The 24,658-nt window shown below is 37.1% G+C and overlaps 1 protein-coding gene across 2 annotated transcripts in view; it reads right to left on the bottom strand.

The window, feature by feature from the left end:
• DZIP1L (DAZ interacting zinc finger protein 1 like) overlaps positions 1–24,658 on the bottom strand; it is a 34,635-nt gene that overhangs the window by 9,228 nt on the left and 749 nt on the right. The window contains exons 1-13 of one of the 2 annotated variants that reach the window (XM_087872723.1): positions 19,268–19,817; positions 16,403–16,981; positions 13,582–13,666; positions 12,362–12,474; positions 10,679–10,840; positions 9,214–9,351; positions 8,344–8,406; positions 7,532–7,672; positions 6,412–6,442; positions 5,374–5,424; positions 4,717–4,850; positions 2,808–2,994; positions 284–506 (exon numbers count right to left, since the gene is read on the bottom strand). In XM_087872723.1, coding sequence (XP_087728849.1) covers positions 284–506; positions 2,808–2,994; positions 4,717–4,850; positions 5,374–5,424; positions 6,412–6,442; positions 7,532–7,672; positions 8,344–8,406; positions 9,214–9,351; positions 10,679–10,840; positions 12,362–12,474; positions 13,582–13,666; positions 16,403–16,918 — 1,844 coding nt within the window. In that variant the 5' untranslated portion in view covers positions 16,919–16,981; positions 19,268–19,817. Of the gene's footprint in view, positions 1–283; positions 507–2,807; positions 2,995–4,716; positions 4,851–5,373; positions 5,425–6,411; positions 6,443–7,531; positions 7,673–8,343; positions 8,407–9,213; positions 9,352–10,678; positions 10,841–12,361; positions 12,475–13,581; positions 13,667–16,402; positions 16,982–19,267; positions 19,818–24,658 lie in introns of those variants that run through there. The other variant, XM_034439602.3, reaches the window with a different exon arrangement.

The raw sequence follows: 24,658 nt of genomic DNA, 5'->3' as shown, positions 1-24,658 counted from the left end.
TCACTACACAACCAAGAGTCATACTGCATTCCTGAATGTGGATTTTATGTCTGCTTTTGTCTGTCAAATGAGCTGAGTCTGTGATTATCAAAGTTTTTATCAGCTTTTCATTGACTATTTTGCACATTTGCAATTACTAAAGTAGGTAAGTTTCCTAAGTCTCATGCAAATGAATGGGTGATTATATAAATTCAATAAATAAATAATTCACTTTAATTATAATAAGATGGAGCACAGGTTAAAACATCAACTCAGGGAAATACAATTATAATCCAGAACTTACCTGGGGAAGTGTACAGCAGATTGTTGAAGAGAAGGTGAACTGCTTCTAATAAGATTTGGTGATGGTACCTTTGGAATCTCTACTGAACTAGTCATGGAACTAACTTTGCTCCGAGGAGCTGGCTTGGGTGTCTCCAGGGCATAATATGGTACTTCCACTGGGTGTGATCCAATCTTCAAAGGTGTAACCTGGAGTGGAGAATGCTGGTCTCTTTGGTTTTTTTCTGAAGGAAAAGATTGAAAAAGTTTAATAAAAAAAAAACCCTGGTATTTAATCTGAGTCTCAAAGATTCACTGTAAAAGAGTTCGACATCAAAACAATTACAACTGAACCACGTCTGAAGCATGTCACAGCATTTTTTAAAATGCAAGGTTTATATCTCCTTTGCTTTGTGAATAACCTCTAATAGCATTAATGCAAGTAGAAAAGCAGGATTTGCAGTTCTAACATGACAAAAGTTTTATGTTTGCCCCAGAAACCAAATGAAGCAAGAAGCCTAAGTAAAAATCCTCTTAGTGACTTGGCTTCAATTATCCAGCTGACTCAAACATTACACAGAAATTGTTTTGATCCATTTGCCTCTTACGTATTCATACCTGAGTCACTGATGGATCCTGAATATAGCAAGTAATCTCACAATAAGTATCTCCCCACTAGTAAAAATAAATGATCTATTCTGGCCTTTTCATACACTTGACCCACAGATTTAATACTAAAGCCAGAATCTCAGGTTCTGCAATTGCAGACACATGTACAGTACATATATGCAAACCTTTTGTGACTGCATATGGATCACTCCTGTTGTAGAAAAGTGTCCTGGATTAACTGAATTTAAATGCTTATCTCCCAATCTTCATGAAAGACTGCAACCTATCTTTTAAGCATGGCTTTTATAACAGACAGAAGAATATTTACTCTAGTAAAAAAAATTGCACTCACTACCATGTTTACCAAATGCATAAATACATTAAAGTATGCTTTTTCCTGGATTATTAATATTACAAAGTCTGGGAAACAGCATAGACCAAATAATTACCATAACAAGAGCCTTAAAAAAGTCTTTAGTGAAGGATTTACTCTCATCTAGTTCTTTATAATAATTTGTACTGTTGTACAATTAGTATCTTTATAGTATTTTGTTTGTATTATATACATGTTTTGTATACCCTGTTTTCCCGAAAATAAGACCACCCCAGATAATAAGCCCAATCGGGCTTTTGAGTGCATGCACTAAAATAAGCCCTTCCCAAAAATGAGTCCCCCCAAATAAGCCCTTCCCAAAAATATTTAAGTGCATGTGCAGCCAGTCCCCGCCATTTCTTCTGGTTAGGGGGTTAGGTAGACAGAGCTGGAAATCAGGTAAGACAAGTAGAGGAGCTCCGTCTTCCTCCATGTACCCCAAAATAATAAGATGTCCCTGAAAATAAGGCCAAGCACTTAATTCGAGGTTCAAAAAATATTACACAGGGTCTTATTTTCGAGGAAACATGATAGTTTTATTATTTTTAACATTAAAGCTGCCCAGACTTATCCTGTGGTAAGACAGGTGGCAAACAAATTTAATAAAATAAAGAAAGGTAATTTCTTATCAATTACTTTTATTGATACAAGTAACCTTTAGTTCAGAAAATACTGAATATGCTTAAAATTTAGGATATCTCAAGATTATAAATGTTCTTTTATATATCTTTCAATTATTGCTGTGTGTCATTTTTTATTTTGTTTTGTTCTTAATTATTAGGACTGAATAATAGGAGAAAAGGAGAAAAACATTTTTGGAGTGCAATGGAGTCTTACATAGCACCAATCTACAACTTGTGTTACAAGTTGAATATTTCCTTTCCTCATTCTGCTTTTAGGAATTTTATTCACACTATTTGACAAGTGACAAAATATGGCATCTGGCTTATGGAAACTAAGCAGGGTCAGGTTAATTAGTATTGGATAAGAGAATTTGAGGGAATGGCCGGTCTAAAAGCTAGATTCAAAAATAAAAAAACATCATGGAAGGCGGCCATGAGAATCCACTTCTACATTCCTGTCAAGAAAATCACACAAAATGCATCTATGGAATTTATTTTGGAGATTGTACTGAACCCTTTAATATCTGATACAGTATACATGTATGTGCTATGTATACTACATATACATGTAGTAGCATGTATGTGCTATGCAAATAAACTTTGCTGCTTTCATAATCTGAATAATTAAAGTCTATACAAAGAATACCTATGGGATCATAGAGTCCATCTGCTGTAAAAGTAGTCATGGATTTTTTTTTTATTATGAGCAGGGTCGATATATAAACTCGAATTTACAAATTAGCCTTTAGATTTATTTCATCTTATTTTGAAAAAAATGTAAAAACACAAATATATAACATTCGAGTCAGGGAGCACAGCATCATTTAAGCATTAAATTTGTTAGTCTTTTAAGATATTTTGTTGTTTTTATATAAAATGATAAAATATTAACCAAATCAAATGAATGTTATGTTTCTAAATAATATAACTGAGTGTCTTACCAAAGATTGAAGAAAACGGCAAGGACATATTTTCTTCATCCTTCTGAACCGCTTTCTTCTGAACTTCTTTTTCAAGTTTATCTCTCAAGGTTAGCAGACCTGGAAATGTTTTAGCTTTCTGCTGCTGCTGTTTCTTTATCAAAGCTCTCAAATGTTTATAGGTTTGAGCTGGGATGCCTTTTGTACCCTACAAAACAGAACAAATGTTTCTAATCAGCATAAATATGTGTGTGAGGCCTGCTCTCATCATTCATGCAGCAAATAAATTCCTGACATCTCAACCTCTTCAAATTAAACAGGGGGTTCTTCATATTAGGCTGAATGTAAATAATGGGAGCCTCTATTCAGGTGGAAAACTTGGTTCAACTCCTTTGAAGAGTTACTGCTGAATTAAAAAGGATGGAAAGAAGGACGATTAAACTGCTGTACAACTCAGTATTCCAATCTTAAACCCATTACAAAAGGAAATTATCCTTTGCAATTATCCAAATTATTATCTGATCTCCCAGGTAGATGAGCTGTGCCTGGAGTCGATAAACTAAGTATGAGAAAATAGCTGGGAATGAAACAGAAAGAGGGACGCTCATGAAGAGTGGGAAGAAAATTGAAATAGACTAAGTGGCTCATTAGGTGTGAACTTAAATGGACTCTAGAGGATAGTAGAGGACAGGAAGGCCTGGAAGAACATTGTCCAAGGAGTCGTGATGGGTCGGACACGACTTTGCAACTAACAACAACAACAACAACAAAAGTGGCTCATAGAAAAGGACTTGTGGATGAACTCATGGGGAGAAAAAGAAGATGGCCAGCAAGTCAATGGATTCAGGCTGTTTTGGCTGCCAAAAATATGCCAGTTCCAGAGGTACTGAGGACTACTGAAGAAGTTCCCTGGGTAGAGGGAAGATTACTGAAGATTAACAAGGATTATGTTTTGAGAAATCAGACTCTAACCTGAGCAGAATTTTGGAGAAAGAAGAGGATCTGAAGGTCATCATTTTACTAGCTGTGAGAGGATGCCAGCTAAGTTAATGTAAAGCCATTTATTAATTCTAAAGGGAACTTGATATAGCTATGCAATTTAAGACCACTGATTTTTTTTTTTAAAAAAAACATCACTTTGCAATAGGGAAATAATTAAGTACTGACAGCAGACCATTAAAGTCATAAAGTGTTTTATTGTTTTTACTGCAGTCTACCTTTTCTATTGCAGTTAAGTCAAAGGAAAAGAAAGGGACTCGAAAGACATTATTTGCTTTAGATGCATGTCACTGATAAATCTATCTAGCTATAAAAATAAAAATATGAGGCAATCCAGAAGTTAGTTTTAAATTTTGCAAATTACAGTTAAAGAGAAATAATAAATCAGTTCATGATATAGTTATTGTCTATTGTGAATATGACTGTTCGATCCTAAGTATTTCCACACTCCCTGCGTCAGCTACATTGCATAAACAAGAATGCATTTCTTGCAAATATATTTATCTCATGGTTTCTTATTTCCTTGTCTTTTATTGGTTTGTTGCAATATACTGAGAGAAAGTAGTCAAGAATGAATCTTAAAAGAATGTTCTTTAATTAGCACTTCCTGATTTTTGGAGGCAAAAGAGAAAGCAGTTCCCTGGGCAAACCATTTTCCTGAAAAAAGGTTCAAAAGAGGAGGAGGAGGAGGAGGAGGAGGAGGAGGAGGAGAGGAACAGTGAGATGTTCGGGTGCTTTTCAATTTTCTGTTAAGCATGTGAATGTGTTGAACAGGTGTTCAAAGATGAGTATAATTTTATGTCACTTTTTTGCCAAACTAATATATATTGCAATCCTCAAAATCGCATCCAGCTGAAATTCAAAGTAAGTCTAGTAGATAAGAAAATGAAAAAATGTTCCTTTTCTACTTTTTTCTTCTCACAGCACTTACTCGTTTCAGTCCCATGGTCTCCAGTTTATCTTCAAGTGTCTCTTCCAGAATTGGCCGGAATTGCTTCAAAAAATTGGGATCCTTCCGCAATGTTTCCAGAACTCTACTCTTCGTGTCCAAAGTATCATCTAGTTCTACAGAAACCAATGAGCAGGATGGTTATAAATCCCAATTCTGGAATGTTTAACATTTATACCCTACCACAAAACTGCCACTTACGGATCTATTTCAGAAAAACAAACAAACAAACAAACGTCTTCATCTGACTTCAATTTACTCTGTTATTGAAGGAGATAGCTTGTGTAAAATTCAAGAAAATAGTCCTAACACCTTCATTCATTCCAGGACAGCAGAGACAACCCAATTAAAATATAGTGATCTCATGTAGTGCTTGATTTAATATAGTCCAGATTTAATATAGTCATAATCTATGACTAGAACTCTAACTCCATTACTATCAATTTGTACATTGCCAACCTCTGGAATTAATTATGAAATTCTTCTAAAACCCAAAGTAAATGACTAGCCACTGTCTTTTCCTGACTTACGAGAATTTCTCAGCATCTCAGAAAGTATCTCTGAGTGATCAATCTCTCTCTCAGTAATAGTAATAGTTAGCATATAAGAAAAATGGCAGGTGAAATTTACAAAATATACCTTCTTCGCTGGATTCTTCCAGTTTGTCTGTCTTGGGTATTTGTTGGATTTCTGAAAATTAAAAGCAATTTTTTTAAAAAAGGCCTATATTCCTATTCGAAAACAAAATCACATCTTTCACATTGTCATGGCATTAACACAATGAGTTAGCCATTATTTTAATGGGAACTAAGTGTAACTTAATTTGGCTCCAGCCAAGCTCTTTTAAATGGAAAGAGAAAGCAATCTGAAGCCAAATAGTACCATGAAACTGTTCCATTAAGAAAACTGATAGGAAAACATGGGCCAAATGAAAAGTATTATCACTTGGAGCCCCTGCAAAGCCCATGAATCATCACTTTATATTATGATAAATATATCATCTGGATGTATAGAGTGAAGAGGGGGGAGAGAGAAATAATAACATGTAAATGAACCTTAGGTTTTTATACAGGTTTAAAAACATTACCATATTCCATTACAAGTTGTTCAGCAAACCTAAGCGTGGCAATGAAATATCTGTATATTGTTTTTCTGTTTCTCTCTGTCTTGCCTTCACTTGTCATTATATGGAATTTCATATTTTACTAGACAACCTGCAATCCATTGGGTCATTTCAGAAATATTTCCTTATCTAAACAGACACAGAATGACTATGGGTGGGCAAAAAAGCAACAGGAGCAGGAGTGACTTCTGACTTCCTGCTGGCTTCTCCACTGACTTCTCTTATGGGATGCTGACAGGGAACACTGAAATTATGATTATGTGATTGCAGTGTTGTAGCACCCACAAATTTCAATCCCATGGGAGTAATGGGGACTAAATTTTGGATGCATTCTTTAAGTTAGCATATTTCAAGTATGTTGATTCATAAATTATTGCCTCATGAAGCACCATTTCACCCAATTTAAAGTTACAAACAGGAGAATTTTACTAATATATAGATGTTCTTTCTGGATGTAGAAGCATGGCTATTAAAGAATTCTATAGTTTTGTCAAAAGAGAAAGAAAATCTACTGTAACTATGGACAGTTATTCAATATAGGGATTGATCATTACCTCTGGGTTTACTGGAAGTCAGAAGCTTAATCTGAAAGATAACATGTAAAATAAATCACTTATTATTTATGAGGTCTGATAAGAATTTAGCTGATATATGACAGGTACATAATAATGTAAATCAATTCACAAAGTTACTACTCACATTTCAAAATAAAATGTGTTTCATATGTTTCAAATGTCTCTTCTACTATATCCAGAAGGGAGTGACATTGTAAGAGGAAGTGCTTGCCTAGCACTTTACATTGGCCAGAAAAGGAGCAGTTACAGAGAATTTTCCCTGATCTCTCCCAGGTACAAGACTCAGTTATTACTTTGATGAAGAATGAAAGGAAAGCCACATTTTGGCCTCTTTCCCTCAATCCAGGGATCAAAAATCATGAAACATTATCCAGGCAGGAGCACAATCCAGGGAGGATCAACATGACCCCAAATGGATATTAATATCACCTTAAAGTTCAACATTTTATTCTGCCATTGCCTAGAAATTTATTTTTTATTCTCATCTTTTAGCCTACATGTCTGAGTGCAAACCTGTTATTTATTTATAATGTATCAAGTCACTTGGTATAAAGTAAGTAAAGCAAAACTACATTTTGGTGTAAGCCATATATATTGTAGGGTGAAAGTTTCTCACCAGCAAAGCAATTAGATTATCTGGATTACAGGGCTGTGCAACCAATTGGATTCAAAGGTAAATTGTGATTTGAAGCATATGTACTATACAGGTAGCATCTGCAGGTATTACCTTAAAATGGCTATATCTTTTCAAGATTTAAATGGTTACCTCCACAACTAATGCATAATCCAGGGACAACACATTTTATTTAAGGTATTCTCAACACCACACATCTTCCAAATCAAATTTTGCCCTTTAATTTTGCATCATACTTATGTATGATGATTAAGTGTTTGGAATAAGGGGAACATTAAGACATGCAATTTCCATATAAAATATGAAATGGTGATAATAGTCCCAGAAATGCTGCCTCATGGGAGTCTACTAACAGTATAGTTTTATTCTCAGAATGCAGGAGCGTTCTCATCTGAAAATAAACACAAGCTCTTCTCTAAATAGAAGAATATAAAGAACTTCTCAGAAGAACTGTATTCAGTTTACTGTATTCTCCTGAGATTGGATGACACCAGCTTGCTCTCTGAGTTGTGTGGTAAGGGAGGCAAGTTGTTTCTTGTTATATTCAGTCATTTTAGATTGGTCAGAAGACAAGAAAGCCCTCAGTTTTTCATTCTCATTCTTCAGCTGAAACAGAAAAATAACATTTGGGTGAAAAGATGATTCCATCTAATTAAACACTTCATTAATAGAGACAAATGGTTAGAAATGCAATTATGTAGGCTGCAACTAAATGGGTTTAGTTGTCTATGGTTTAATGTCTCTAGAATCTGATTTCACAATAAAGGCATACAGTCTCGATCGATCCACCCACCCACCCACAGAAAAATAAGAACTGTTTTCAAGTGTGAACTGCATTATTCTGAATCTTATTGCTTAGTCATACCATAAAACAATAAAGCATTGCACTGAAGTATAATTCAGATACAAGTGTGGAAGGAATGGGATTATATCTGTAGATTTTGCTGTCCTTCATGAACATGCAATGTAATGTAACGTATGTGCACCATCTATATTTAAAGTATCTACACATACTATATCAAACATAGATAAAGGAAGGTAGACCCTTCAGACTTTCTCTGGCTAGTAGAATCCTCTTTATACTATGGTGGAGGGTGTATCATCAGTTAATCTCCTTGTCTATAATGGATGATAAATATATTTTATTTCTTCTCCATGAAGGTTAATCCTGCCCCCTCTGCCCTAAATGAATAGGCATGGCTGGCATTAATTATAGAATACAATGTCCTTATTTTTCTATTAGCAGAAAAAGCTGCAAAAATATTTAGTGTACTCACTTTTTCTTTTTCTTTCTCATTCTCCTTCTGAAGTTTCCTAAGTTTCCACTGCCATTCGGTTTTCTGATAAATATTGGAAAAAGTACCCAGCCTTATTGACAGTTATCTTGCCAGTTATCTAACACAAGTTATTTGAGTCTTAGCAAAAATGCCAGACTTCACATTTTCTGATGCACCTGATTCAGACTGCCAACTAAAGATTGCATTCAGTCCTATAATGTCTTGTTTCACTGAGGAATCTGTAAACCCATTTTAGTACATATCAGTATTTCCCAACCTGATGCTCTCCTGGTGAGTATTCCCAGATACAGAATTTGGGAATTTAGGGTATGGTTAGGAATGCTGGAAGTCATGGTCAAGATATCTGGAGAAAGGTCTAATATAGGATGATCCTATCATATTGTTAAATTTTTTTTTGCAGGATTCATCAAGATACATTTTCCCTTGTAACTATATATGTATATATATGTGTGTGTGTGAATGTATGTATGTATGTATGTATGTATGTATGTATGTATGTCTCTCTCTCTCTCTGTACGGGTTTAAATTGCAGCTTGTATAACTTTACTGATTAAAAATTGTCTTAAAACATCAATATAAATAAGTTCAGAACAATCTGTTCACTGTGGTTCTGATAATGTTCTTCAATGGTTATAGAGCTAAAAGTATTGAATCCAAAGAACTATAAACAAAATATATTAGTTTTAAGTGTTAAGTGGATCTATTGTTATACAATAGTTCAAAATTATAATTTCCAGAAGTATGAGTCAGTATAGTTATGACTAAGTTGATTGAGAACTCTTGGAGCTGTTGTCTCAATATGACTGAAGGACAATAGACTAGCTGCATTATTCCTTTAGGTTCCCCTACCTGTTGTTCAATCCTTGCCTTCATCCCTTGTATTTCTTTCTGAGTCTTAGTCCACTGTTGTTTCTCAAAAGAATCATCATCTTGCAATGTCCCAAGATGTGAGGCTACTGCATTCTTGACTTGTAATTCCTGAAGTTTCTGCAGAAGGAATATGTGATCTATGACAAAGTGCCAGTCTGCAGCTGCCAGAAAAACCAAAAATATTTCTCTATGTCACATGTAACATCTTACATTTGACACATATACTTATATACAGCACTCTAATTGAGGCATGGCTATATGTCAGGAGGGTCAGAATTCCCAATTGCATCTTGCTTTAAATCTCTGATCAAGATTTTATCTTGATTGGGAAAATACTGATCTCAATATTATCACAATCACTCACATGGTAACGTATTGTCTGCTATAGGAAGAACCCTGGAGAACAATAGAGAAAAATAGGTTTATAAGGCTTCTTATTGTTGCTTTACTTTTTCTCACAGGTCATAAAGCCGCTCATCCTTCCTTGGATCTATCAATAACTCATCCACATACGATAGGAAGAGCAGAGGAGAGCGTGTACTTGAATGGCAGTTAATGATGGAAGAAATTAAAACACAATCTTTGATATCATATGCTTATTGCCTAGAACAGAGATGTCAAACTCAAGGGTTAGATCTGGCCCATGGCACATTGAAGGACCAGCCCGCAGTGCCTCTGTCACTGAAAACAGAGCTCAGGAGGGCCACACACAGCCCTCCCAGGCCCCGTTTTCAGCCAGGAAGGCCTCCTGCAGCCCTCTGCCAATGAAAACAGAGCTCAGGGAGGCCGTCCTGGCCAAAAATGGGGTCCTGGGGGGCGTGCACGGCCCCCCCGAGCTCCATTTTCACTGGCAGAAGACCACATCCACCTCAGCCGGCCATGTTCCCCGGCCCCTCTGAGGTCAAACACAACCCTGATGTGGCTCTCAATGAAATCAAGATTGACACCCCTGGTCTAGAACATCTTTATCACATCAAGGAGCTGCCTCCTATTATTCTTGTAATATTGGTAATCTTTCCATAAGGTTTCAAATATTTGGGGTAAGTTCCCCTCAGTCAGAACAATTGTTTTCCTAGTCCTAGCCATGTTTGGACTTATTCATTTTGCTATCTGCAGCAAAGGATAAGAATGCACCTTATCATTTTATGTTAAACAAAAAATTATGGGATTAGTAATTGGTGGACAGCATCCTGCATCTCTAGTCAACAGCTTAGTTTAAGGCATTTGGAAGTAAACCATATGCTGTAAACTGCTCTGTTTTCCAACATTTTTTTAGGTATTAGATTTTATCCCTTTGATGTATAAATAAGGTAGTAATACTTATTATCAATATATCACATATCTTCACTTCAAGAATAGAGATGTTTCCATGCTGAATTAATGATGGTAAACATGTTGAATATTCAAGAAAATAGGAAAATTGCAAGCCATATCTTTTCCTTACTCCTTCCAAGACAGAATTTTTATTGGAAAAGTCCTTGATTTCCGTGATGAAAAGTTGCCTGAGTTCTTCCATTTCTGTGTGAAACTTTGCTCTCTCCTCTTCCTTCCATCTTTCAAATTTCCTTCTTTCGTCATCTTCCCTTTGGCGAAGGCGCTCTGCTTCCTATAAGAAAAGAATTATCCCCAAATGGAAGATAAAGTAGTTATGGGGCTAAGACTAGATTCAGGGAATTGAAACATTTTTAGAAGTTTTAGCAGGCAATCAAACTAAACAAATATTCTGAATGAAAAACTGAATGAGGATTCTGGGCCAGATCTTGAGATCCTAGTTTGAAATGAATGTTTAGCATTGCACCCATCAATGACTTAGAGCTGGCTGAGGAATTCTGGGAGTTGAAGTACACACATCTTAAAATGGCTGGGGAAACACTGATAGAGCAAGGGATAAACTGAATGACAGTAACTTGCAAAGACAGTTTGTACTATAGCAAATATTTGCAGTGCAATCTATGCCCTGCTAAATTTATTGGGATTTCATTTCAGTCTTGCAGACCCTAATAGTTATTATACAAACAACTGTTTACCATTTTGACTACTTGTAGATATTTGAGAGTAGGCTGATGGCATTATCATTATGTAATAGCCAACAGATGACCCTGACAGTTACATCTCAACAATCAGTTATTTTCTGACCTTGTTTGAGATAGGTAATACTTATTTAGCTTGTGGATTAATATGTCCTTTAACAATGACTGGGGTTTCTGGGGTTAGTAATCAAATACATCTGTATGGCAACAGGTGAAGAAATTTACTTTATAATAGTATTATCTATAGAGAAGGATCCATTACCATTCTGGCCATCCCGCTAGAGCAGATAATCCAGCAAAGTTGTTCTCTGACATAATAGTTAAAATTTCAATTAATAAAGTAATAAAACAGTATTTTATTATTTTATAAACATTACTTTTATTACTTCATTGGTTGCTTTTTTACATTATAGGTTCTTTATTTCTGCCTTAAGTACTATCCAATTTACTGTGCTTACTGGTAGATTATGGGTGAATTTACATGGTTAGACAATAAGCCTCTGATTGTATTAGCTATGAAGGATAATGTAGGGTCATGCATCCCTGAAATAAAAAAGCTAGGATGCTATAGCTAGAAAAGCCTCACATTTAGTCATTGTTTTCAAACAGCAACTGGAGGAAACAGAGACTCTGGTAATGATCATTCTGAAGGAATTATCCGAGTTATTTGATTTTGTTTTACTTGTGAAAATCAACTGGCCCCACCACTGTAGAAGACAGGACACCCCCTTCAAGCTGAGCTTAATTCCTGGTAAATTCATGGATGCATCTAGGTAGTTGATGGCCAGTAATATAGAAGCCTTTTGCTGCTATTTCTTTTGAATTTTCTCTAAATTATTAGTCAAGAACTGAGATGCATTTTACCAATTTAATCTACAGTCCTAATATTCCCAGAGGACATCTATTAAAATACTAATTAAGAATCATCCTATTTAGCTCTTGGGCTCAGAGAAGATTGGCCTGTTGCTGTATCATTGCTGACATTTTTGACAGAGCATGAATTATTCCCATTTTGTCTATCTATGATTAGTTTTCACCTTGAGAAAAGGCATTTGACTTTTGCTTTCCTTTTTATTCATATTCTTACCAATTCATACCTGAGCCCTTTGCTGACTCTCAGCCTCCAGCTGGACATGGGTCTCCTTCAACTTGACCTTCAGTTCTTCGATCTCACTTTCCATTTGCTGCACCTGTTTTTTCTTCGAATTCTCTTCAAGTCGATTAAAAAAGAGGCAATTTTAGTGAGGGCCTTAACTAGAAAATGAAGCTGTATAAAGAAGCTGAAATAGGAATTCAACTTCTTACTAGATTTTTATGCTAAATTATTTCTCAAGAATGAAGATGCATTATGTAACAAAGGTTGCAAACTTTTAGCCAGTTTGGTTAGTGGTTAGGGCACTAGGGTAGAAAATGGGACATTGTGAATTCTAGTTCCATCTTCGCCATGAAAGCCAGCTGGGTGACCTTAGGCAGTCATACTCTCTCAGTCCTCTGAGAGAGGACTCTCACAGGACTGCTGTTGTGGGGTAAATAGGAGGAGAAACGTTTGTTGGGTATGTTTGCCACCATGAGTTATTTATAAAAATAATAAAGGCAGGATACAAATAGATAGATAGATAGATAGATAGATAGATAGATAGATAGATAGACAGACAGACAGACAGACAGATAGGCAGGCAGACAGACAGACAGACAGACAGAGACAGACAGATAGATAGACTCAAAATGCAGGGAAAACCTATATAAATTTTAAATTTGAACCATTTTCACTTTTTCAAAAATGAATTAGCATTTTCTATTTCAAGACAAAAGAGGTTAGGTTTTTTTTTTATTATTATTTTTCATTATAACCACTGAAATAAAAAAAAAAGTAAAAAAAATATTCATGGCATTTATTAAATGTAAGTCTCCAAAATTTGACAACAAACACTTAACAGTTTAAACCTTAAACCCCTAAATTTGTATTTAGATTTTAAATTACAAATAAAAACTGTGATAAGGCTATAGTGATTCAGAAAGTTTATGAATATTTCCAACTCCAGGTCCATTTTACCTTTATGTAAAAGATAGATACACAGTGGTTTGGGCATTATAGCAGTATCAGATTCATTGCTAATACTTTGTTACATTAAAATCTACCTGAATTTAGCTTCACACACAATGTATTTCCTCTTTTTACTCTGAAAGTGGATATAAACAAGCTTCTGAATGCCGGAATTAATAAGTTAATAAGTGAACTTCCTCTCTCCCACTCCCCATCTAAACCTAAACTGAATTCCCTCCATAAGAGAAATATTCAGACAAACTTAGTGCTTACCATGTGCAGTAGCTTCAGTATGCCTACGCTCCATGTGGCCTTGTAGAAAGGAATAATTCATGAAGGTCTTGTCACAGAGCTGGCACTAAGAACCAAGCAGAAGGACGAAAAGTCATCTAAGGACAGATTAAGCATGTAATCCGATGGTAGGAGAATTTCTCCAAGTAGTTCTCATTCTCTGCTCATTTATTTACCTTTCCTAGTGCTTTAAGACACATGTGGGACAAGAGTACAGGTAGTCCTTGACTTAGAACCATTCATTTAGTGACCGTTCAAAGTTACAACAGCACTGAATAAAGTGATTTATGACCATTTTTCACCCTTATGACTGTTGCCACCTTCTAATGGTCACATGATCAAAATTCAGATGCTTGGCAAATGGTTCATATTTATATGATCGCCTTTTGTGACTTTTTGACAAGTAAAATCCATGGAGAAGTAAAATTCACTTAACAACTGTTACTAACTTAATAACTGCATTCATTCACTTAACGATAGGAAGGAAGGTTGTAAAATGTGGCAAAACTGACTTAACAAATGTCTTCCTTAGCAACATAAATTTTGGTGTCAATTGTGGTCGTAGGTTGAGGACTTCCTGTTTTTAGTTCAACTCCAACCTTAACCTAGGATCATATGTTCTGTAAACTTGAAATAGTTCTAAAACTTGGGTTTATTAACCCAAGTTATTTTTTATTAATTTGAAGAGTAATTTGAAGCCTTTTATCCAAACTGATATTCCCAATCTTTGAAGAAGTGGAAGAAAAACAAAGATTTTTAAAAATATTTCTTAGAATGTTGCATTTGCATTTGTTTCAGATGTCATTGTTATTTAGGACAGTTCTTATTTTTCAGATGTCAATCTCTAATAAACTATTATTAGGGATTTTAATCAATTTTATCTGTTATGATTACTTTTAAAAGAATTTTCAATATATTTCTTTTACCAATAACTGCTCAAATTGTAATATTGTCCTATGTATTCAAAGATTGCATGCTTCCAGCACTGCATAATTATGGTCAGAAACATGTGAAGTTCAACACAATCTTTACTGTGAAAACAGAGTGCTAAATGGGTCTAAGTGTGACTTTATTTGCATATGTGAACTTCTGGAAGTGCAAATAAATGTAATGGGATATGCTTAAAAAATAAGATTGAAATGAGAGCAGAAAACTAAGGATAAGGTTAGAAAGAACTCTGTGGGTATTAGGGAAACTAACTATGATAAGGAATTCCAGCATCAACTGGGAAGAAGACAATGGCAAACCTTTTTCTTATGGATGCAAAGAAAATTGTATACACATTTGCAACATTTGGGTACTTCATAAAGCTGTTCTGTAACATTCAAAAGGCAACCGGTGTTGTGGCCCGCCAGCGGCCTGCATGGATTGTGGCTGATCCCGACAACAAGGAGGCTGGTGTGGTGTCACGCCAGCAGCCTGTGTAGCCGGTGCTTGAGTCGGACAGTGAGGAGGCTGAAGAGGATGTGGTGCCAGAGACAGAGAGTCAGCCAGGGCCTTCAGAACCTCCAGAGGCTCCTTTAAGTGAAGAGAGTGAAGTGGAGGAGCCTCTTCTCAATGCTCAAGCACGCAGGGCTGCCAAAAGGCAGGAGTGGCTACTCAGGAGGAGGTCTCCTCGAGAGTAAGGCTTGGGGTTAATTGGCCACTCCCTTAGCCTATTTAAGTTCGCACACAGATAGCAAACGTTGCTGGAAACAAGGTTTGGTCCTACGCAGAGCATTTTGAGAGTGAGTTTTTTGTTACAACTTGGTTTCTGGGCTGATTGCCAATCCTTGTCGGACTTTATTTAATCTCTGTAATTCATAGCAGGCTGATAAGGACATTTGTGGTTAAAGCCTGCATTTTGAAAGGGGTCTGTTTGTATTAAACAGAGTTTTTGGAACTGTGTGTGTGTGCTACACTTCTTGGGACCCATAGCTGGGGCAGAACAACCAGGGGTTCCTTTGTTTCTAGGCCAAAGTTGTTCCAAAAGAGGAAATTCCACAGAGAATGTTTGCTTCATGTCTCATTCATGACGTGATTGAACCGCACAACAGTGAGGACTTTCAGCAGATACTCTATTGGCTTTGATCGGACAGGCAGAATCTATCTGGGAAAGGCAATCTCACAGATATTCAATCCCAAAACACAGAGGCCTTTCTAAGTAACAAAAGCTTTTCAATTTCAGTTGGAAACATACTGTTAAGTAAGGGAGTTCCTACAAGAATTGTAACAGGACTCTCCCTAAGAATATGGGCACTGCATTTTCTACTAGTTGAAGTTACTGGGCAACCTGCAAGAGAAATTTCATGTAAAGTGAACAACAGTAACCTGGGCACAAGATGATAAGTGTATGGATGACCTTCAGTGTTTCCTGTTGTAGATAATGTTAGTGGTACCCACCCTTTCAGAGAAGCCATAAGTTCATAAATATTCCTAAATTGTTACCTTGCCCTGTGTGGGATAGCACTATTCCACTCAGAAGCAAAGTTGGTACTTCTCCAGAAATAAGAGGCTTTTGTATGAACAGCCACTCTCTTTCGTTTGGTTAAGCCTGAGCATCTTCAACATATTGATGACACTGGCACATGATCTCTTCCAGCAGTTTCATGTAGAGGTTAAATAGGATAGAGGAAAGAACCAACCTCTGTGGATGCAGTTCTTCAATGATGGATGCATTTTTCTATGGCTTTTTTCCCGCCACCGGAAAAATTGAGAACTTAAAATTGCCAAATTTCAGTGCATCTCTGAAAAATTAGGCACATTTTGTGTTAAAATGCAGACTGAATAAAATTCTCATGCATTTCCTATACCTCAACCTCACCTTGTGGTAGTTGTTGGCCCCGGCTTGCAAGAGCAGCTGTTGGGTGGCAATCATTTTTTTCCGTCTCCTGCTCTCTTCCTTCACCCCCTTTAATTCTTCTGCTTGCTTATCCAGGTCATACTTGATACGCTTGCAGTCTTCAAGGACCGCCTGGTGCTGCTCCTCCTGGAGTGCCAAGTTCATACTTAAGTACTCCTGAGAGTGCAACAAATATTCGATGGTCAGCTGGGCCATCTTCAGAACCTTAAGGAGAACAGGATCTACTGGCTGCTGACAATAGGGGCACTTCTCCGCATCAAGATTACAAAAGGTGATACTATTGATATTTTCCTGAAGAGTGCCAAGATCCAGCTCACGAGCTACGCGTTCCACATCAATGGCACTGAATCGCCTCCAGTCAATGGTTTCTCTCCGCAACTGGAATTTAAAGGCTGGAATTATGGAGGGGCTGGGTAGCATGTTGCCCGAAAAATCACTGGTGCGCTGGAAGTTCACAGGAAATGTGGAACCTGGCATATTTATCCAATAATGTCGAGAAGTAGGCAGCGGAAATGGGTAATAAATATTAGATACAAAAGGCTAGGAAAAACAAGAAGATACAGATGATCAGAATGGAAAGAAAGTTAACAGTAACATATTTACTTGAAGACAAGTGGTTCTTGTTTAATGACCACTCATTCAGTGACTGTTTGAAATGTGTGCTGAACGAGTGGTTGATATGACTGGTCCTCAAACTTCTGGCCATCTCCAGAACCGGTAGTAAAAATGTTTTTAAAAAGTAAAAAAAAAGGCTCCAATGATCACAGCTGTGGCACGCGATTGTCAAAGCCTTTGTTTTAAACTTTTAAAAGCATTTTTTTACAACCTATTCAGCATTTGGTGCATGGTGGGCACTGCGCATGCAGCGCGTGGCGCACATGCACAGCCAGCGAACCAGTAGTAAACCGGTTCAGATTTCACCACTGGCACAGTCACGTGACTGCCAGAACTGCCATGCTATGAAGCACAGTCAAGCTTTATGACTGCATTACTCAGCAATGGAAATTGTGATCCCGATTACCATTAAGGACTACCTGTACTTGACATGTCTATACTGAACTGAACTTTACAAAATTGGCTTATTTTTACTTTTATTCCATACCAATGCTCAAACACTGAATCTATTAACGTTTGTATGTTAACTTACATGATAACACAATTTATATACTCAAAAGTCAACTCAATTAATATAAAAGTAAGATAAGTGAGTTAATATAAGTAATTCATTTTCTAATTAATTTACTAACCATTCAAGTTTAACATCAGTTATCAATAGAAATGTTTCAGATTTCAGACTGAGAACATACCATATCTACAGTATATGCTGAGAGGCATACAGATATCATTCAGAATTTATACATAGCTCTCTCAGGCATTCAAAGGGCTACAAAAGTGCACATACTTGTGACTACAGATAGAAAATAAAAGCTCTACTGAACTCTCTATAGTGAAAAATCAATCTAAGTACAGACATGTATTTGCAGACCCATAAGCTTGAGGATGAAAATTTCAGCAATATCCAAAAAGCAGCTGTATTGACCACATAGGCATGTAAACACTTCAGAACTGAGAATGTGACTTAGAAGGTAATATTTCAAAGATACTGCCTTAGTGGAAAACAGTACTACTTAATATTACATGAAAAGTTTACATTACAAACAGCATATTACCTTAATATATGTGGGAGTAATAGTTTGTTAGAACATAAACATAATTTAACCCTAGCAATATATTGAGTTCTCTGTTTACCATAGAATAAAATATGGAGGCTTTTTATTATTTTACAGATATTACCATATCAAAAATTATTTCATGTTTACAGTATATATTTTTCTGTATATATTTAGCCAAGGATCCAGCGTTGAGGTCTATTTATGAAAACCTACATAATTTCAAATAATGGTTATCATTCACTAAAGTTTGAGATATTATTAGCATATTATTAAAAACACTCCATAAAATCTAAAAATAATTTAAACAAGGGCATGCAAAATTGTTTGTAAATATTACACTATCTTTCATATCACAGTTAAAAGTATTTCCCTCCATAAATTCAATGGAAGTAGTGGCCACATAAGTCTACACAGGACTCAAATCATAGCATACAATTCCCCTAATGCTAACAGAAAAATGATTTTTGCTATACTGTATTCACAACACTTTCTCTAGGAACGGTTTGCAAAAATATACATACCATGATTCAATACAGAAAAGCTGTTCAAATCAACTTGGCTTTGATACTTATCTGCAACAGGACAGTTGTGTTGAGCAACAGTGAGTTACCAGGTGTGTCTTGTGTAATGGTAACAGGATTCCAACATTCTGCCAATAGCAGTGCAAATATACTGTGGTTCAATGGAATGTTCTCTCAATGGTAAAAGAACAATTCTTTACCTTGTAAGATAACTTTTATTGTCATTTTTACTGTGAGCACATTGGCACCCATTAAAAATGAAATTCTGTTGCCATACACATACATAACACACATACACACATGATCAGGAGTGGTATTCACTTACTTTCTCTACAGGTTTGCAAATGTGAGCATGTACGTCCATACATGAGCCTGGCCTTCCGTGCATGCCTTCCGTGCATGTGCCTGGCCTAAAAAATGTGCCTAAATAGGATGGCATACAGTTGGGGCGGGTGGGCAGGCTCACCCATGATTTCCACTACTGGTTCGGGTGAAGCGGTCCAAACCAGCTGAATACCATCTCTGCACATGCTATATACATATACACAAACACACACACATACACACACACATATATATTAATCACTGTCCATTTTGAATACATAGCGGAAAGAGGAAGCTTGAGAGCTTACAAGGTTGATGCTATATGGGAAAAAAATCCTGACTGAATCTGGATGTTCTGCTTCAGATACCACAAAGTCTCTTCCCAAAAGGTAATAAGGAAACAGGTCATGAAAAACAAGGAAAAGAAAAACAAGGACTGTTTTTGAAGTGTTTTTGGGGAAAACATTTAATTCAAATACTGTTCAAGAATAGAACCACAAAGGAAAAGATACTAAATCGTTTAACAATGGAAAAATGTTTAGTAGAAGCAGAGGTGGGTTTCTGTAGGTTCTGACCAGTTCTGGAAAACTGGTAGCGGAAATTTTGAGTAGTTCGGAGAACTGGTAAATATCACCTCTGACTGGCCCCACTCCCATCTATTCTCTGCTTCCCGAGTCCCAGCTGATTGGGAGGAAATGGGCTTTTGCAATAACCTTCCCCTGGATTGGGAAGGGAATGGAGATTTTACAGTATTCTTCCCCTGGAGTGGGGTGGAAATGGAGATTTTACAGTATCCTTCCCCTGTGACGCCCACCAAGCTACGCCCACCAAGCCAAACCACATCCACCAAGCCACACCCACAGAATCACTGGTAAAAATTTTTAAAATCCATCACTGAGTAGAAGGCCTGAAAACTAGCACCTTTTCTGTTAGGAATCCACTAGTACTTCTATGTACTTGATTTATCCAAGTTATAGGATGTTTGTATGTGAATTATAATGTTCAATTCCATTTTTTAACGCAACAGCAACACCATGAACAATCAAAATCATTATCTGGAAGTCCTAAAATTTTGTTATCCTTGCATAAAGTGGAATTGTTAAATCTGCTTATTATTGTTGCAGGTAAAAAAGACAGCTAATTTGAGAAGTCAGGCCTACCATGGCTTGAGTATGTATCATAAAGAAAAAATGTTTTTCCCCATTACCTTTAATATTGGAGAAATAGCACAAATAAACAGAAAATGTTAAAGGTATTTTCACATCTTTAACCTGGACAACTAAAAATCAAACCTTCTGTACATTACTTCCTCCTAGCCAGATGTCTATGAATTAAATTATTTCATAAACTGAGCATGTGAGCATGGATGCTAATTTTAACTGAAAGAAAAATAATAACCCAAAGCACAGAATATTAACAAAAAACAAAAACAAAATGATGGACAAGTTGGGTAAATTGAGCATCTATGTATTTAAGGAACTTCTGGTAGTGTGACATGTTCTGAGTTCCTCTATCTTGCACACCTTCACTAATGAGAACTGAGCTGTTTTGTCTGGACTATTGTAACGCTCTCTACATGAGGCTCCCCTTGGGGTATACCCGGAGGCTCCAACTGGTGCAGAATGCGGCTGCGCGGGGGATTATGGGAGCGACAGGGTGCTCCCATGTGACTCCTCTCCTGCGTGAGTTGCATTGGCTTCCGGGTGCATTGACTTCCGGGTGCGCTTCAAGGTGTTGGTGATCACCTTTAAAGCGCTCCATGGCTTAGGGCCAGGGTACTTACGGGACCGCCTTCTGCCACCAATAGCCTCCCACCAGCTGGTTCGCTCCCACAGAGGGCCTCCTCAGGGTGCCGTCGGCCAGACAATGCCGGCTGGCGACCCCCAGGAGGAGAGCCTTCTCTGTGGTGGCACCTACCCTATGGAACAATCTACCCCCAGAGATACGAGTAATCTCCGACCTCCGGACTTTTCGTCGGGCCCTAAAAACTTATTTTTTTCAGTTAGCCGGTCTGTCTTGATTTTAGGGTTAGTTTTAAAATTTTAATATTGATTTTAAATTGATAAGTTTTAAATTACGGGCCAAATTTATAAATTATTTTAACTTTATTTTTAACTGTGATGTTATTATAGATGTTTTTATTTTGGCTGTTCACTGCCCTGAGTCCGAAAGGAGAAGGGCGGTATAGAAATTTGAATAATAAATAAATAAATAAATAAATAAATAATAAGCCGAACTGAATAGGTCATATCCTTTTTATAGTGATAGGTATAGTGCTTTACTATATCCACTTATTGGAGGTTATATTTTAGGCACTTAGTCAGAAGACATTGTCATATAAAAAATTTAGCTGGTAATTCATGTCATTCAGATCACCTAATGGTCATCCAAAATCCCATCTTTGGAACAGGGCAGTTATTTTTGGGGTTGGAAAAAAACTATTCGTATTTCTGGCAAAACCATGTACAACCATCACAAAGCCTACACATGTTACTTAAGTTTTATAAATAGTGATTCTAAGCAAGAAGTTTCATTTTGGGTCATGCCCACTTTGTATGATTAACTTATAAAATCTGGTTTCAATATATGGGACACATCCACATCAGGGGTGGGTTCTACTTACCTTTACTACCGGTTCACAGCGGGAGCATGCACAGATCACCCATGATGACGTCATGGCAGGTGGGCGGAGCCTCCCCCCAGTGTTACTACTGTTTCTATAGAACCGGACCGAACCGGGAGCAACCCACCACTGATCTACATCACAAATTTATTTATGTATTTATTTGCTGCCCATCTAGTAGCAAATGACTCCGGGGGGCTAAAATAATGTTGAATCCTCATTTGTTGATTGATGGATAAGACATGTCCAATACAACTGTTACTTCTCCTCTCATTTTAAGAGGACTATCCCAGCATTTCTCAATCTTAGCAACTTTAAAATGAGAAAATGTGTGAACTTCAACTCCCAGAATTCCCCATTCTGGAGGGGGAATTTGGGAAACTGAACACATCTTAAAGTTGCCAAGGTTGAAAAACACTGGACCAAGTTGTGGGAATCTCTCCTTTGGTCAACCCAAAGCTTTCTGATCTCTGGTCTTTGTTAAATATACATCAGATAGAAAGAGCATATTATATGCAATTAAAATTTTTCATCAAATGGTATGCTGTTTACAAGAATTCCTTTCCGATTCAATTCAGAGGTGCAAAAGAATATTCAGTAGAGCTATGCACCTCAACTAGCAAAACTGAAAGAGGGGGAGGGTTCGACAGAAATGTAGCAACACCTTAGATCAGGACAGACTCTTTCCAGGATTCCACAACGGCTGTGTAAGCAAAAAGAAAGCATAACTTTTGAAACGATGTAGACAGACGTTAAGACTCACTCCGGTGTACTCCAAAACTGCCCTTTGGAAATTGAACCTAAAGTCCTACATAGCTCAACTATTCACACAAACAGATAAGATATAGATGCGAAGGCTAGGCATGCTTTGAAAATGATTCAGAGTTGCTTAGGACATCATATGAGGATGACATCTCTCTACTGCAGATAGTCCTTGAGTTACGACCGCAATTGAGCCCAACATTTATGTTGCTAAGTGAAACGTGTTCAGTGAGTTTGCCCCATATTATGGCTTTTCTTGCCACAGTTGGGTGAATCATTGCATTTGTTAAGCTAGTAACATAGTTGTTAAGTGTATCTGGATTCCCCACTGACTTTGCTTGTCAGAAGGAGGCAAAAGCTGATCACATGACCCCAGGACACTGCAACCATCATAAATATGGGTCAGTTGCCAAGCATCTCAATCTTTATCATGTAGCCATAGGGATGCTGCAATGGCCATAAGGGTGAAAAATGGTCTTAAGTCACTTTTTTCAGTGCTGTTGTAACTTTGGACAGATACTAAATGAACTGTTGTAAGTCGAGGACTACCTGTACTCATTAAAGGGTCGTTTCTTAATTCAGGCTTCCCCATTAAAGTTAACACCATTTTTAAAGTATCCATGCTCCTGCAGGTCTGAAGCACTTCTGAATTAAACTTACTCAAAGCTCCACTTTTCCCAGGCTTTCAGCCGGCATTTTTATTAAACAATCCTGCAATCCTAACACTCCTCTTGATCAGGCTGGCTTATACCAATTCTATCTGGTTTAGAAAGGAATTGATTTTTCAAGTTTAAAGTGACAGCACTTCCAGCACAATGAAAACATGATACAATTCCAACTCAGCTTCATTATTTTTGGGAGAAAACAGGACAGGAACTTTATGGTAGGTGCTACTAAAAGGGTATTTTGGGGTGTGAAAAAATAAACATGCTCTGATCTCTCAGTTCACTGATGAGATATGAAAGCTACGGTTTTGACCTACTCAGGTCAATCTGAAAATACAGATAGTCCTAGACTTACAACAGTTCATTTAGTGACCATTCAAATTTACATAATCACTGAAAAAAGTGACATGACCATTTTTCAGTGTTACAACCTTTGTAGCATCCCCATGATCACGTGATCAAAATTCAGATGCTTGGCAACTGGTTCCTACTTATGACCATTGCTGTGTCCCAAGGTCATATGACCCCTTTTTGCAACCTTTTGAAAAGCAAAGTCAATGGGGAAGCCACATTTACTTAACAGCCGGGTTTCTAAATTATTAACTGCAGTAATTCACTTAACAACCATGGCAAGAAAGACCATAAAATGGAGCAAAACTCACGTAACAAAGGTCTCAATTAACAACAGAAATTTTGCACTCAATTGTCGTCATAAGAGGACTATCTTATGTACTATTGTACAACCCACAAAGATTAAGTATTTAGCCCACAAGATCCTTGGATCTGTGCATCTCCATTTCTGGATGGAGGCACAATCTGTCCAACTCTACGGGAATCTCTTGTCCTCATAATAGAATAGAATAGAATTTTTTATTGGCCAAGTGTGTTGGCTGGGTTGTGAGGAAAACTTCCATACTTTGAGTGACATCCTTTACTTCCTTGATTTGAGTCTAGGAGATACATTTTGGGAAAAACATTTTCTATACTTTCCATCCCATAGGCTTTCTGTCTTCTGCTTATGCACATAACTGAAAAAAAAAAAAAAAAACGTTATTTCTACTTGAATCTTGATAGATCTGAAATACTGAACAATTTGCCCACAAACCTAAGACTAGATAATTTAGAATAGAATAGAATAGATTTTTTTATTGTCCACGTGTGATTGGACACACAAGGAATTTGTCTTGGTGCATATGCTCTCAGTGTACATAAAAGATACGTTCATCAAGAATCATAAGGTACAACACTTAATGATAGTCATAGGAAACAATATCAATCTAAATCGATATAAAAAAAATCGTTATAAAAAAAGAACCAGCTGATGATCAACCTTTCCTTTCCAAAATGGAAACGCGAGCCCCTATTTTCGAGACTTTCAGAAAAGCTAAAGCATCAACAAAGAGGTCTTAAGACAAGCAACGGGCCCCGCTTGCCTGTCCAAGCATCTTCCAAGTCACGGAACTTCCCGAGGCCAGCAGCCTCCCACACGCGGCTTCAGACTGAGTAAGAAGCGCCATTCGAGAATCCGGAAAGCCGCTTTGTTACTAAACCGTATCCGACACACTGCCTCGGTTTCCCTTCAAGCCCCCACCCCCACCCCGGTTAGAAGCCACGTATTCTCCGGGGACCTCGCATCCTCCGGGCCTAAG

Source organism: Pantherophis guttatus, chromosome 6 (genome assembly GCF_059756535.1).
Source record: "Pantherophis guttatus breed Tessera chromosome 6, ASM5975653v1, whole genome shotgun sequence".
Lineage (NCBI taxonomy): Eukaryota > Metazoa > Chordata > Lepidosauria > Squamata > Colubridae > Pantherophis > Pantherophis guttatus.
Note: the sequence above shows the minus strand (reverse complement) of the source record. Positions and strands in the feature narration are given on the sequence as shown.